At 58.4% G+C, this 15487-nt stretch overlaps 6 protein-coding genes across 6 annotated transcripts; all 6 read left to right on the top strand.

The window, feature by feature from the left end:
- Positions 1-913: 913 nt before the first annotated feature.
- LSCM1_05212 (uncharacterized protein) lies at positions 914-3403 on the top strand (the record flags this gene model as incomplete). Its single annotated transcript, XM_067322685.1, has 1 exon — positions 914-3403. The coding sequence occupies one exon, from the start codon at positions 914-916 to the stop codon at positions 3401-3403; it is 2490 nt and encodes an 829-aa protein (XP_067178050.1).
- A 1203-nt stretch (positions 3404-4606) lies between these two features.
- On the top strand, positions 4607-5254 carry LSCM1_05211 (uncharacterized protein; the record flags this gene model as incomplete). Its single annotated transcript, XM_067322684.1, has 1 exon — positions 4607-5254. One exon carries the CDS (start codon positions 4607-4609, stop codon positions 5252-5254), a length of 648 nt encoding a protein of 215 aa, XP_067178049.1.
- A 533-nt stretch (positions 5255-5787) lies between these two features.
- LSCM1_05210 (uncharacterized protein) lies at positions 5788-8088 on the top strand (the record flags this gene model as incomplete). Its single annotated transcript, XM_067322683.1, has 1 exon — positions 5788-8088. One exon carries the CDS (start codon positions 5788-5790, stop codon positions 8086-8088), a length of 2301 nt encoding a protein of 766 aa, XP_067178048.1.
- An 804-nt stretch (positions 8089-8892) lies between these two features.
- LSCM1_05209 (uncharacterized protein) lies at positions 8893-9282 on the top strand (the record flags this gene model as incomplete). Its single annotated transcript, XM_067322682.1, has 1 exon — positions 8893-9282. The coding sequence occupies one exon, from the start codon at positions 8893-8895 to the stop codon at positions 9280-9282; it is 390 nt and encodes a 129-aa protein (XP_067178047.1).
- A 908-nt stretch (positions 9283-10190) lies between these two features.
- On the top strand, positions 10191-12095 carry LSCM1_05208 (uncharacterized protein; the record flags this gene model as incomplete). The annotated part of the gene is made up of 1 exon (XM_067322681.1): positions 10191-12095. One exon carries the CDS (start codon positions 10191-10193, stop codon positions 12093-12095), a length of 1905 nt encoding a protein of 634 aa, XP_067178046.1.
- Positions 12096-13603: 1508 nt separating this feature from the next.
- Positions 13604-14380, top strand: LSCM1_05207 (uncharacterized protein; the record flags this gene model as incomplete). The annotated part of the gene is made up of 1 exon (XM_067322680.1): positions 13604-14380. The coding sequence occupies one exon, from the start codon at positions 13604-13606 to the stop codon at positions 14378-14380; it is 777 nt and encodes a 258-aa protein (XP_067178045.1).
- Positions 14381-15487: the final 1107 nt, after the last annotated feature.

Here is a 15487-nt window from a genome sequence, read left to right as displayed (position 1 = left end):
TCAGGCTGGGCCGATGCGCACCGACGTGTCTGCGGATGAGTGGGTTGCGAAGCGCGGTTGCTGCGCTATGCTGACTTCGCTCATTCACACATATATAAGAGTGCCAGTGTCAATGCGTGTGTGTGTGTGTATGGCTGCTGCGGGCGCTGCTGTACGGGAGGTAGGGAGCGGCCGGGGGCACTCCGGCTGAGGAGGAGCGGTGCCGGCGCGTGTCTTCAAGGCTCTTTTTACCCTTTTGGCATCGCCTCAGGAGCGCTGTTTTACTCCTGCCGCCCTTACATCTGTTTCCCCGGCGCAGTAACCTCAGCGTACACTGACACTCATGCAGCGATTCTTTCCCGTAATGACCTGTGGGCACACCGACGTGCCCTCTCGCCTCACCCTCTTTCTCCAAGAGCGCGTGCATACCGGGTGCTGGGGATCACATATGCCCAGCGTTGTTCGCCTGATTTCCTCCTCGTCTCTGGTATGTTTGGACTGACCTACATCAGGCCCTCCGACAGGTGTCATCTTGGGTTTCGCTGAAGCGAGTCGGAGTCCCCCCTCCCCCAACGTTCCCTTCCTGATCACTATGTCCTCTTCGCTGGCATACGTGTAGATGCACCCCTCTCGTTACATTCCTCTACTCTTCTACCATGCTGCACCTTCCCTCCACCTCCTCTGTCGAATTGTCTGCTGGCCTCTTGCACTACCGGTACCTTTCGCTCTTCTTCACCATCTTCCCTTACCCCCCACCCCTATCATCCACGATCCACTGCTTCACGCCATGCTGCGCATCAGTGTTTCCACCCGGCTGCACTGAGCTTCGTCGGCAGACGTCTCTTCCCTGCCCCCTTGCCCTCTTTCTCCCTTTCCGCGCCTGTTTGGTCGCGGTGGATCATTGCTCTCAGCTGCTGCGGCTTTCGTCATCGTTATGCTGCGCGCCTCCGCGAGCAGCATTCAGTTCACTTCCGTGTACGAGTGCACGACTCCAAATGCACCGTATGCGTACCTTGTCGAGATTGACGGGGTCCGCATCCTCTTCGACTGCGGGTGGAACGAGCAGTTCGACACGTCCTTTCTCTCGAAGTTGAAGCCCTACCTCGCGACAGTGCATGCCGTCATCCTATCAAGCCCGCACATCACCGCATGCGGCGCCCTTCCCTTTGTCCTAAACCACATTCTTCCCGGCACGTTCGTGGCAGCGGCCGGGGCTACATCCAAAATTGGTGTACACAGTGTGCTGCACGCGTTCCTCTACCAGTACCCGAACTCGCACACCTTCACACTCGCGGATGGGGATACCTTCACCATGACGGTGGATTCTGTCTACCACAGCTTTCGCTCCATACGAGAACCGTACGGCGGCAAAGTCACGGTAAAGAACGATGAGGTCGAGGTGAACTGCTTCGCCGTTTTTGCAGGCCGCATGCTCGGCGGCTACAGCTGGACGATCAAGTACCAAATCGATGAGCTATTCTACTGCCCCGATTTCTCCGTAAAGCCGTCGTACGCGCTGAAGGCGTTCGACTTGCCGACGACAGCGAACATCGTGCTAGTTAGCAGCTTCCCGTTTCACTTGACCTATGCAACTCGGACGTCGAAGTACGAAGAGCAGCTGAAGAGCCTCTTCAAGGAATTTCAGCACACCTTGCGCGGTGGCAGCGACGTGCTTGTGCCTGTTAACATCGCAGGCCGCGGGCTGGAGGTGCTGAACATTATTGTGCACCTCTTGGCGGAGCAGGGCGGTGACAAGTACAAGGTTGTCTTGGTGGCGGCCCAGGCACAGGAGCTACTGGACAAGGCAGGCACCATGACAGAGTCGCTGCAGGACTATTTGATTCTTGATGATAAGCGACTCTTCGCCAACGTCCTCACGTGTCGCAGCGCGGAGGAGGTGTTTCCCATACAGGGCCCAAAGATCTGTGTGGCGGACGGCGCCTCCCTCGACTTCGGCCCATCTGCCGAACTGCTTGAGTACTTTGTGAAAGGCAATCGCGACGGCGCTGATCACCTCATCGTCTTGACGGAGCCGCCACTGCCGGGGACAAACGCGGCTGTGGTGACTGCCGCCGGCGACGGCGAGTACCTGGACATGCAGATCACGCGGCGCAGTCGGCTGAGTGGGGAGGAGTTAGAGGAGTATTACATTGAACTCGAACACGAAATGGAGCAGCGCCGCCGTGAGTTAGATGCTCAGAGCGCCTTCCAAATTGTGCACGACGATGACGATGCCGCAAACGCAGAGGAGGAGGAGAACGACGATGACGATGATGGCGAATGGGCACCGGCGGCGGTGACTGGCCGTGGCAGAGTAACAGAGAAGCTGAACGCCTCTAGTGGCGCCAAGGCCGCCTCTACATCGGGCGCAGGTGGTGCTGACGACTCTGCAGCGAAGGCGAAGGCGGTGGTAACGACCACCCTTGGCTTGGTATTGCCGCCCCCGCTTCACTACTATTCGAAGCACCTCAGCTTTCCCGTACTCGAGACAACCAACACACTGAGCGCGGCGGCGCTGAAGCGCCTAAATGTCATCTACGGACTTCCTGTAAGCGAAGAAGAGCAGGCGGTGCTGCAGAAGCGCGCGCCGGCCCGGCAGCACAGCGATGCGGGGCCGGAGGCGTTGCAGGTCGAGAACGATGCGCAGCGGCTCGCGAACATCCCATCCAAGGTGTCACAGGTCGCCGTGCGGGTGAACCGGCGCTGCCGTGTTGTTCTCTCCGACCTGAGCGGCTACCCTGACGCGCTCACCATGAAGAGTGTCCTGAAGACAAAATGGACCTTTGCAAAGAAGATGGTCGGCCTTCGCGGCAGTGTCGAGGATGGGCGGGCGTTCCAGCATTTTTGCCGTGCCGACAAGGCCATGAAGTGCGGCTCGAACGTCTTCAGCCCCACCTCTGCCGGCGTACCGCTGGAGCTGGCAACGCACGTGTACTCCTATGCGGTGCAGCTCGAGTCAAGTCTCGCACGCAGCCTGTCGCGCGGTCTCCGCCGCGTCCGCGAAACTGCGTCGAAAAGTACGTGGGAGGTTGGATGGGTCAACGGCGAGCTCTCTGGCATTCGCGCGTTGGCCGACTTCGAGGAGCCGGAGGTGCAACGTCGCCGCTCCGACCGCGCCTCCTACTCTCTCAGCTGTGTCATGGCGGACAGGTCGCAGGCGTGCGCCACACAGCGGGAGCGGCATGGGCTGCAGAGCGGCTCGTTCTTTGTGGGGGACGTGGACCTGCGCCGGCTGCGGGAGACCTCACGCCAGGAAAGTGGACTGCACAGCGAATTCCACAAGAAGGCGCCGCTGCTGGTCTTTGACGAGGGCGTGTGCGTCCGCAAAGGGGGTGACGGCACCGTCACCATCTCCTCCATTGCCACCCCCGCCATGTTCGACTTGCGCCGCATTATCTACCGGCAGTACTCGCAGGTGCTCTAGGCGGTGGGGTGCGGAGGAGGTAGGAATTGAGAAGCGAGCCACATCAACTGTGCCCGCAGGCAGTCTCAGACCCGCGGTGTTGCTTTATGCCGGTTCAGCGAACTTACGCGTATTCTTTCCGGTGAACTGGGGGCACCTGCACACGCTTTCCTGCAGCCCATGTTCATCTGCATGAAGGTGGTAGTAGGTGGTGGGTGCAGACATTGACACTAAAGGGTACCTGCGCGAGCTGTGGTCAAGCGTTGCCTGCGCAATCTTTTCTGGCTTCTGAACGCGCGTCTGTGCGCTAGGGAACAGACTGCCGATAAATGCCGCGGGAGCGTCTTCTTCCGTTTTGTGCGCGTAGCGCTTCTCTTAGGAGAGTGTCAGACATGTGAGCCGAACGAAGTGGATGGACGACAATGGCAATCGTCCCCGTAGTCGCTGCCACCGTCCATGAAAGTTGACACAAGTCCTTTTCACGCACTTTCTGTCGCGGGCACTGCGACCAGCACACTCTTTTCCACTCCTACTCCTCGTCCTCCTGTCTCTCCTCTTTCGGCGAGGCTCGCCTCCCGAAGGCGCCATCTTGAGCTCGATGCTGTGCGGCGGCTCTGTGTCTCTTCGTGGATTCACCGTGCGTGGGTGTGTCTGCGTGGTAAGGGCTGGGGGAAGGTCGAAATTGAGGGGGGGTGCACGTGTCAGTGGTGCAGCCGTGTGCCACAGCGAACCGATCAGTAGGGAAAACGATTGTACCCTTGAAGACAGCTACGCGACGGGTGCAGCGCCTGCTGCGTGACTGCCTGCCCTCAATGACCCTTTCCGTCTTTCTCTCTCTTTGTGGCTCTACGTGCGTCTTCTTCAACCATCTTGACCACCTTTTAACTCCCGTTACTCCTTTGGAGTCCATGTGCGTCAGAGAACAGCCACGCCGACTGGATCGCGCGCACGTGTTACCCGGAAGCGACTCGCGTACTGCCGAGGTCGTGCATCTACCCGCTGTCAACTCCATTATCTTAGTAAAGCGATCGCACCTGTGCTCACCACGTGAACGTGAAGCTGAGGTGCTCGTCGAGGCAGCGCGTCTCGCTTTCGCTGCCCGCCCGCTGATGAGACTGACCGCGCCACTGAGGAGGGGTGTAGCCGGCATATCAGCGACACGCGCGCAAGGAAGCGGCAGTGCCCTCTGCTCCCCTCTGCATCTTTGTCCAATCATATCCGACCATGAGCGCTGCGGCGGATGCACTTCTCCTGTCGCTTGAAGTGGAGGCGGCAGCTGCCCGCAACGCAGAGTTGAGTCGAACAATCGACTTGCTGCAGGACGAAGTACGGCGGCTTCGGGATGCGAACGCGTCGCCCTTCCCCTTTGATATACAACAGTCATCGAGAGTCTCTCCACGACGTGTGGAAGAGCTGAGTGCGAGGCCAGGTCCGCATCGCGACGATACGTCTGCTGCCGCAGATGCGAAGGAGGCGTTTCTCATCTTGGACGACCTGCTTTTCGAACTGGCTGATATTCGCTCGCGGGTCACCCCGGATGAGCCCGCGGAGTTGGCGCGGGGTGCTTTCGGTGTGGGAAGTACGGTGAGAGCGCATGCTACGCGGTGCCTGGAGGAAGCGCGCAGGTTGAAGGAGGTGCTGATCGTTAAGCAGCACAGCACGGAATTGCAGGTGTCAGAACTTCGGCGTGCTCTCGGCGAGCAGGTTGAGGCGAACGAGAAACGAAGTGCAGCCGGCGCTGCACAGAGCACTATGCTAGAGCGCCAGTGTGCGGCGCGGCAACGCGACCACGAAGAGAAAGCTGCGAGAGACGGTCGGGTTGCACTTGATCGTGTCATTCAGCCTCCCGTCCAGCCGTCACCGCATAGTTAACCCTCACTTGAAAGCCAACGCTGCTCCCCCCCAGCTGGCGGTGCGTCACTGGAAGCAACACGTGTGGAAAGGACTACTTTCCTATGGTGTCTTTACAGCGTGTTCCGGCGACGTGGTTCGCGTGACTGCAGCATCCTCGGCTGCAACTGCAGCGCAGAGGCCCGCAGAATGCCCATCCGCGTTGACGATGGTCCTTTGGTTTCGCAAACTTCTGTGAAGTTGTTAGCCGGAACGAAAGGTAGCTGTTCCGTAGAGCATGTCCTCGCAAGATCAAGTGCAGATCAGGCGTCAGGCGCACCGACGCCGTTTTCAAGCAACAAGCCCTGCTCGACGAATGGCATACCTTGCCGTACAAAGGGTGCTGCTACACAGCACCCTTTGCCCTGTCTCTTGTCTCTCCACTTTCTGTACATTGGTGCTCAGGCTTCACCGGGAGAAGCACACGTGAGTCAACAGGTGTGCATGTACCATGCCAGAACTGACATCGTCACAGCCGCGGTGCGGCATGCGCCTCTGTAGGAGCCTTTTCGGGTATGCTGTGGTTTTTTCCCAACTCGTTGCCCAAAGTGCCTGCAGCAGTAGCTGGCATACTCTTCACTCTTCACTTTCTTATCACTGCTTCTCTTTCAAACGTGTCTATCAACTTTTCTCGCTCACTTGCTTCACCCGCCCGACAGACTCGTCGCCCCGAGATGGACAGCATGGAGGCTGCGACGACAGCGCTCTGGGCCTTTGCCGCCTCTCCGGAGGAAGGCGTGCCAGCTCTGGAGTCGCTGGCGCGTGAGCTCGCATGGCTGAGCGCGGTGTCTCTCGATGATTTGCGGACATCCGCTCTCTTGCAGCACGGGAGGGTGGCTGGCGCACGGGAGTTGATGAGCTCCCTTTTGTCAGTGTCGATGCCGTGCCCTTCGCCAGCGCAGGTTGCGCTGTACTTGGTCCTTATGTCACGCGTCTACGTGGCACTGTACGTGGAGACGGCCGAGCGTAAGCGCCGGCTTCTGGTGGCAGAGGGGCTGGATGCATCAGCGTGCGCTGGAGGGGATGCCTTTCTTGCACGGGTACACGGAACAATGCAGGCATGGACGCGGGATCTTGTCCCGTTTCTTGTGCACTCGGTTCTGCCGCAACTTCATCTCCGCGACGCGGAGCCTGTCATGGTAAAAGCTTCAGACCCGCCTGCCCATGCACCGGGGGCGTCCGGCAGCGGATCCGACGACGAAGCAGAAAGCAGTTCTACAAAGCAGCAGAGAAGGTTGCTTGAGGCACTTGATGCTTACCAAGTGCGTGAAGCTCTCGTGCAGCTCGTCGTCGCGATCTACCGCACCACCAGTGGCGAAGACGGTGCAGCCGCCGCTTTGTTGCTGGCAGCGTACGCTGCCCTTTGTTACACGGAAGTCTGTCCTGCCGCTGCGGCGTCCCGGCCATCTCCCTCAGGGCCGACGACCGCAGCACTGCAGCAGTGGCGGAAACGGTTTCTGCACGAGGTAAGCCCAAGAATCTCGCGGAGTGGGGCCGCAGAACCTGCAGTCCCGGCCGCCATAGTGGCAGAAGAGGGCGGCAGTGCCGCTTTCACCGAGTGCCTCGCGCATCTTCGCGAGATTGCAGGCGAAGTGCACGGCTGCCGATCCCGAGATGCGGTGTCGTTTGCTTTTGTTGCCTTGCAGGCTCCTGGGCCCTCTACTGACCAGGCCGGCACACTGCACCCGGCTGACGTGGAGAGGGGGACCGCGCCACCGGAGAGCACCGCGGCCAGCCTCGCTGCGGAGCATGATCGGGACGTTGAGGCACTCACCCTGGTTGCTGTGGATGACCTTGATGTACATGCATGTGAGGCTGTCGGAGAAACTGCGGAGGCATCCCTTTCCTCCCCACTATCTCGCCAGGGGGCGCTGCTGCTTCTCGCTGATGTCCTACGATACCCACTCACGCCAGCGGCGCAGCAGTCTTTCGTGTACTCGGTGTCTGCTACGTCGCTGCTTCTCGGTGTCGCCGATACGTACGTGGTTGCTTTGCGATCTGCGTGTAGTGCAGCCGTGCTTCTGCGGCATTTGCTTTTCCTGCACGACCTTCTTTCGGCTGTGCCCAAGTACAGCGTTTCTTGCGCGGAAGGGGCCAGACACAGCCGTCTGGGATATGGGAGACAGGGCAACTTGGAGTCGTGCCTCACAAGGCGTTACGAAGCGCTTTTCGGTGTGTCAAGGGAGCTGCTGATCATCTCTGCGCTCTGCCCTGTGGAAGAGCACCGGCAAGCGGCTCGTATGGTGGCGCTGGAGCTTCTGGAGCGACTTGAGGAACAGGCGCGATTCCGCATGCACGGCTCACTCATGGCGCTTTGTCCATACCCTTCCATTGCCCGCTTCTTCCTTGAGCAGTTCCTGCGCGAATGGCGAGCGACAAAAAGTGAGGATGGTCGTCTCGCCCAACATCAGGAATCGCCGATATACAGGATGATGCCTTTGGTGATGGAGGAGTGCATGGAGGCCTTCCTTGGGCAGGTTTCTAGCGGCACGAGCGGCTTCCTGGACCCGCTGGTCGTTGCACTGAACTTTGTGCGTGTGGAGGTGAGCCAGCAGAGGTCAACTTGTTTAGCTGGCGAGCGGGATGCGGGACCAACGACAGATGGTGATTCCGCCACTGGGCGTCGCGCTTGGTGTCAGCTCTTGCGTACCCTACACGAACGACTCCTCCCTCGTTGTCGTGACCTACTGAAGAAAGCTGCAGCGGCAGCTGAAGGTCAGCAAGCGAAATGGTTTACCGTGGAGGTGTCTCTATCCCCGCTGGACATGTTCTCGCTCAGCTGCGCGGTCGATGGCCTCGACGAGGTGCTGGGGTAACGGAAGCTGCACGGATGCTGTTTTTTGTGTGCCTCAGTATGGGCGTTTGTTGGGCCCACGGCTACCGCCGGTTACTTGTCAGTGGCAGATGTGCAGAGCAGCAGAGCAGCGGGGGGGAGGTGGAAACCAACGCGGAATGAAGTTCTGCGTAGGAGAGCGGAGCCGCGTCGCTGGCGAGTAACATCGGCTATCCGAGCTCAACAAACGCGACGCGGGCGGCACGTGCTGCTCATCCCTGTTGCCAGTAAGCACGTGTGCCCCTTTTCCTAACCTCTAGGGGTGCGGCACAGATACTTATCTCGGCAGAGGCACGCCGACGCCGCGCTGTCAAGACTGGCCGTGGTGGCAGTGATACCGCCCTTTCGGCGGCGTGGCTCCTTGCCGAATGCCATCGTTTTCTCCACTGAGAGGAACGGATCGACGTGAGTCTCCGCGCGTGTACTCTTCTCGCTCATTTCTATCAGCCCCCCCCTCCACCCTCCCCATAACCTTACCTCCGTGTCCTTCTTTTTCATCTCACTCGGCTCCTGAGTGCGACTGGCATATCCCTCACTGCTCTCCCCCCACACAATTCTCATGCCGCGTCTCTGATGACACACTCTGATACGTTTGGGGTGTGCATCCTCATCACCGCCACGGCGCCAATCCATACGCTCCTTCTTAGTGAGGCCTCAGGTAGTGAGCGTGCCATTACCCCTTTCTTTCTCTCGTCCGTCATTGTTGTGCGCCGTTTCTTCATTGTGGCCTCCAGTCTGCCCCCGGGTGATTGAGGGAAAGCGCGCCGGGCCGAAGCGGCACCGCACAATGCTCCGCTCAGAGGTGCTCGACGACGAGGTGACGAAGAGCGTCACAGCCTACTCCAGCGTGGTAACACCATTTGTGGAGAGGCGCAGCGGTCTCTACTTGACCAAGTTCGAGATCGCCCGCATTATCGGTGAGCGTGCGAAGCAAATCGTCAGCGGCACTGCCATCCCAACTCCCAGTAGCGCGTTTGGCCGCGATTCTCTCGAGACAGCGGAGCGTTGCACTAACCCGCGCTCTCTCGCTGTAGATCCAGTGATGATGGCCAAGTACGACCTCCTGCAGCGAAGGATTCGAATGATGGTCCGACGCACATGGCCGGATGGCACCGTCGAAACGATCCCTGTGAATGAGCTGATGGTGGACGTGACTATGCTCGACCTGCAGTACTAGCTGGCACGAGCCTGTCCTGCTCATTGTGCCTCTCGCACGTGTGCGTACTGCAGAGCCGCGCCCTATCCTCTCCGGTGGTGCGTATGCGGAGGGATCGGAGGAGAGGGGAAAAGGGGATCGAGAGGAGCCGCGTCACGCGGCGCCTCATCAACGCTGTCGGTCAGCGACTCCTCTCTCTCTCGCTCCCTTTCTTGGCGCTACCGCCAGTTCGGTGATGACACGTTAAGGCAATGGCTACCCAATGCACCGCAGCTTGTCTTCCGTTTCTCTTATTCCCGGCGCGTTTCTTCACAGACGTGGCGCAAGGAGAAGACGGCGTCTCTACTCTAATGTCACTCAGGGCGAGGTCACAGAGCGCACTGGCGTTTTTACGCGGGCTACACAAGTGGCGCCGCCGGTGCGCTCTAGTCATCTAATAAAATCCGGTCGCTTATGGGCGACAGCCAAGGGCCAGGTGTGTAGTTGCTGCATTCGCGCTTGGCGAAACGAAGAGCTGCAGGAGCGCCCAGCAGGCGACTTCCCACTTCTCGTCTCTCACTTCGCCGACTAGACAATGCGACAGACCCGCTGTACTCATTGCCACTCCTTATCCCCTTTTCGCTTTTTTTGTTGTTGCTGCTGCGATTGTCTGCTTCACATGGCGGTGCGAATTCGTTCCCTCATGATGACGTCGCTTCCTCCGTGTGCGTGTCGCCACAGTGTCTTTCTCAGCGACGTCTTTCACATATAGCATTGCGTGTGCATCACCAGTGCCCTCGTCAGCTGACGCTGTTTATATATTTTATTTGGAACGACTCTGCGTGTATTGGCGACGGCTCACACTGCGGCTCCTCTCTTCTCCCCACGCCCTCCCCTTCATTTCCTCTTCGTATTAATATTCAACTTTGCTTCGTCGCGAGCGGTGGCAGATGCGCCGTTTTTTCGCGTCATCTCTCTTCGCCTCGGCAGCACTCGCGCGATGGGTGCACGCGAGAGAGGAGGTGCGCAATATCGCGGTTATCGCCCATGTTGATCACGGCAAGACAACGCTTGTGGATAGCATGCTGAGCCAGTCAGGCACGGTGGCGAACGCGCACAATCGGGTGATGGACAGCAAAGATCAGGAGAGGGAGCGCGGCATCACCATCCTCGCCAAGAACACGGCTATTCTCCTCGATGACGGGAAGCGTCGCATCAACATCGTAGACACACCCGGCCACTTGGACTTCTCGGGTGAGGTGGAGCGTGCATTGCAGATGGTCGAGGGGATTATCCTCTTGGTAGATGCGAAGGAGGGCGTGCGCCCTGGAACGCGGTACGTCCTGCGCAAGGCCCTTTCCCTGAACCTGAGGCCCATCGTGTGCCTCAACAAAATCGACAAGGACGACCTCAATATAGCAAAAACGGAGCAGGCGGTGGAGGACCTCTTCCTGGAGTCAGCACAGGATGATAGCCAGCTGGAAGTAAAGTTCTTGTACGGCTCTGGGCGCAGTGGGTACATGAGCGAGGAACCCAGGAAGGAGGGCACGCTGACGCCTCTCTTCAACACCGTCTTTAGCACTGTGCCAGCACCCAAGGCGGAGGACGATCTAGCCCTGCAGATGCTCGTTGCCCAGGTCGACGAAGACGAGAAGAGCAACACAAAGCTAGCCATCGGGCGCATTTACAACGGTACCGTGCACACTGGCGACGTGGTCACCGTGGCGTTGGAGGATAAGCGAACAGACGCCTTGGTGAAGTCGATTCACCTCTACTGCGGCGTGCACAAGATGCTGGTGACGAGCGCCCGCTACGGCGATATTTGCATCCTTGAGTTACAGGAGCCGATTGGTCTGAAGGTGCCGCTGAAGATAGGCGGAACAATTGGCAAGCAGGGCGCGGTGAAGTTATTCCCCTACAAGAAGCCAGACGACCCGACCTACAGCCTTGTCATGCAGGAAAGTGAGGCCAGCTGGAAGGCCAAGGAGACCACCGAGGTGATGGGCAAGATGGTTACCATCCAGCGCCGGCTCGACCGAGAGGCTATGGTAAACACGGCTCTGCAGCTGAAGACTCTCAATGCCAAGCAGATTGCTTTGTACGGTCGCGGCCCGCTGCATCTGTCTGTTATCATTGAAGACATGCGGCGCGAGGGGTACGAGTTCGAGATACAGGCCCCGCGAGTGCTAACGCGCGTGATCGACGGCGTCGAGTGCGAGCCGTTTGAGCGGATGCTGCTGGAGTTCAAGGACAATCTGGTGTCCGACGTTGTCTCGTTCCTAAGCTCGAAGATGGGCGAAATCGGCGAGATCGAGCCGCTATCGAACGGGCGTGTTCTCATGGAGTGTGTGATACCGGTTCGCCTCATGTCCAATGTGCCGCTGAAGTTTCATACGCTAACCGGTGGCGACGGCGTGCTGAACCACCACTTCGACTCGTATCGCCCCATGGCCGCTATCGAGACGGAGCGCGACACTGGCGCCCTTATATCCGTGGACAATGGCGAGGTGACGGATTGGTCGCTCTCCGGCTTCAGCACACAGGGGCGCTTCTTTGTCCTCCCTGGTGATCAGGTGTACTATGGCCAGATTGTCGGCGAGAACAAAAAGACGGCGCTGCAAAACCTCGGCGTGAACGTGTGCAAGCGCAACGAGCAGCTTGGCGGCATGCGGGCAAACGCTAATGACAAGGCCAACAGCAAAAGGGGTGCCTATAGCGCAGCGCGCTACAGCTTTGAGGACTGTGTAGCGTGGGTGACGGATGATGAGCTCGTCACAGTGACGCCCAAGTCGATCCGCATGCGGAAGCCGGGCTTCAACGGTAAGACAAGCATGCGCTCTTTGAAGAAGAAGTGATGGTGCGCGTTGAGTGAGTTCTTATCGGTACGTTTTTTTTCTTCTTCGGCACCCGCGCGAGTGTTCCTCAGGAGTTCCAGAAAGGCTCCTTCGGGGGTGACATCTCAAAAAAGAGGGCGGGACATTGTAAGCGAAGCGAAATGACGCGGCGCTCTGTCCGTTATCTGATTACGGTGTCTGTTGGCTTCCGTGAAGCGGATGCAGAGACTCGATGAGCCCCTCTTTTTGTGTTCGCTGTGCGCTTCTACCAATGGCGGTGGCGGTTTTGGTGCGACTAGGGCGCGTGAAGGGAGCAACTTGAAGAGGGGTGTGAGGATGTCGCTGTTTCGCGAAGAGGTTGGCGCTTCTCTGCTGCCGCGCAGCGCCGTTAGGTCTGTGGCGCAGAGGTGTGGAGGAGTGCGTTTGTCTTCACATTATTCTTCTTATCTCTAAGTTTTTTTGTGTGCTGTTGTTTTAGGGTTCCTCTCCACTGGTACGTAATGGTGCGCTGGCGCGGGGCCCACCTCTCCGTATGGCGGCGCGGCTCTCTTTGACGCTGTGGCTTTGTGTCCTCAAATGCACAGACTCGCACGCACAGAGAAAGGAATGCATTACGCCCCGCCTTTGATGGATGCGATCCCATCACTCACTCACTCACATGAAGCCCGCATTTACATGAGGTGGCACGATGCCACACAGGCAGCCCTTAGTGGATGGCGAGGCGCGCATAGCGTGTCTTCCGTGGTGGATGTGGAGGTGTGTGGTATGCGGGCTCTCGATTTGATGGGCACAGAGCGTGGCAGGCTGTTGCGGCTCTCTGACGATGGAGCGTGGACACATATCAGGCTGCACTCTCGATGAGTATACGTGCATCTGTGCGGTCTCTTTCTCAGCCCAGACATGGCAGCCGCACCTTCTGCAACGATGTGCCCTTTCACACGGTGGTGTGCGTGCTTCATGAGCGCTCTCTTCCCTCGTGCATACCTGTCTTGTCCTCTACGTTAGCCGCTTCTTCCTCTCCCATCACACGCCCTCTTTGCATTGCCGTTGCACCTCCTCGATTGAGAGCGTCTCTTGCGCACACTTCGAATTCGTTTTTTTTTTTGTTCTCTCTCCCACCCATTGCGCGCACACACACACACACACACACTTACAAACTTTTTTTTTTGCGCCCGACTTTGCGCGTGTGTGGGCACAGGTGCACAACTTAGCAACAAGAAAACGAAAACGCGTTGTAAACCCACACAGCTGTCCTCGTCTCCCCACCTCTGCCCCTCCCTCAGCTTGCTTGTCTGACCCGCTTCACTTTGAGGGACGGATTCGTGTCTCTTCGCCCATCACAAGCGCATATACCTCACTTCCACCTACGCCCCTCCCTGCGCCTGGAACACCTCCCCTCCCCTCCTCTTCTCCCTGCCCCTCCCCCACTCCCACTGACTCTCTCTCTCTCGACACGCTTGCACGCGTAGGCGTATTCATTGACGAGGCGCGTCGCATCTGCTACCCTCCTCCTTCCTTTGTCTTTGAAAATGTTTCGCACATTGCCGAATTACCTGAGGGTTGCGGTGTGCGTGAAGCGCGTCGTGGATTACACGGTGAAGGTTCGAGTGAAGGATAATAGGGTTCAGACGGCCAACTCCAAAATGAGCGTCAACCCCTTCGACGAAATCGCCATTGAAGAAGCGATTCGGCTAAAGGAAAAGAAAATCGCGGAGGAGGTGGTGGCCATCACGATTGGGGCTAAAAAGGCCGAGGAGGTGCTGCGAACGGCCATGGCGCTTGGGTGTGACAAGGCAGTCCACGTCGTTGTGCCAGACGCGGCAGCGGAGTCGGTGGAGCCACTCGCGATCGCGCGCATACTCGAAAAGCTGCACGGAGAGATCAAGCCGGATATATGGGTGCTGGGCAAGCAGGCCGTCGACGGTGACTTTGGGTGCACCGCGCAATTGCTCGCTGGGCTGTTAGATGTACCGCAAGGGACCTTTGCATCCAAGGTGGACGTGAAGGAGAACAAGGTTACGGTGACGCAGGAGGTGGACGCTGGCCGCCAGGTTGTGGAGCTCTCCATGCCTTGTGTGCTAGCGGTGGATCTGCGCCTCAACACCCCCCGTTTTCCGAAGTTGCCCAACATCATGAAGGCACGCAAGAAATCGATCGAATCGAAGGATGTGGCGGCACTTGGTGTGGATATCACACCTCACCTCACAACGGAGACCGTCACCGAACCCGCCGCTCGCAAAGCTGGTATCAAGGTGAAGACGGTGGACGAATTCTTCGACAAGCTGCGTGAGGCAAAGGTGCTGTAGCCCGATGCCAGCGCGCCGTCTATGAGGTGCTTCACGAAATGCCTCTCCGGAGGCACCGGGTCAGCGGCGCCGAAGGGCGAAAACGGAAAAGGGAAAGCGATGATGAAAGTCGTGGGGCAGGCCCTTTCCCTTACAGGCCTATGGGCGGTGATGCGCCATGGCCGTGCCGCGGACTGTTGCTCGCTCGATGCCCTGACTACTCTCGTGGTCTGACGAGCCGATGCGTGTCCGGTATCCGAAAAGAATGGGATTATGCGTCCAACCGCAGCCAAACACCTCTCTCCATATGAGTGAGCAATGCCGGTGGAAGCAGCACAGGAAACGACTCGAATTCTGCCATGCAGCGTGGCGCATCCACTGCATCTCAACTTCAGCTGCCCTTTTTGTTATATATTGGAGGACGCTCCCGCGTCGTTCGCCAACGAATGTCGGTGGCCCGCGTTGTCTCCGGCCCCGCTGCGATCAGCGTGCCGTCCGCACGGCCAACCGCCACAAAGCAGCTCTCAGCGGTCTCGACGTCTCCTCTACACCCTGTTCGATTTCAATGACAGCTCCACCAAAGGCGTACGTCTACGGATGCGTAGACGACAGTGCGCGCAGAGAAGATGAGAGTGGATAGCGGGAGGAAATGCAAAAAGAGACGATGTGCTTATAGGTGGTCGGAGGAAAATCTAAAGACGAATGTGTTGCTCTCTGCCTGCTCACAGCGTCCTTCTTCGTGGTTGCGTGCTTCCATTTTTTATTCGACTCACCTTTGGTCACCGTTCGGGCTCTCCTCACCGCCCCCACAGCGGCTATCGATTCGCTTTTTGCATTTGTTCGTTTGCCCTATTTCGCCGTGCGTAAGGAGGGCGACTAAAACGAATGCGTTTGTCTGCCCCCTTCCCCCACTTTCCCCTCTTCAGTACTCTCAGAAGCCTCTCTCTGAGGAAGGTCGCAGCTCCTCCGGCGCTGCGCCGCACAGATGTGCGGCCATGATTGCTTTTTTTGTGAATCAAGACGAAAGGCACCGGCGGCTCAGCGGATAAATTGACAAGCAGAAAACAAGATGCCACCGAAATACGTCACAAGGAGTTTCCGATGGCCCTATCCTCAAGATGGGTGACT

Source organism: Leishmania martiniquensis, chromosome 25 (genome assembly GCF_017916325.1).
Source record: "Leishmania martiniquensis isolate LSCM1 chromosome 25, whole genome shotgun sequence".
Taxonomy (NCBI): Eukaryota; Euglenozoa; class Kinetoplastea; order Trypanosomatida; family Trypanosomatidae; genus Leishmania; species Leishmania martiniquensis.
This window is presented reverse-complemented; position numbering and strand designations above follow the sequence as displayed.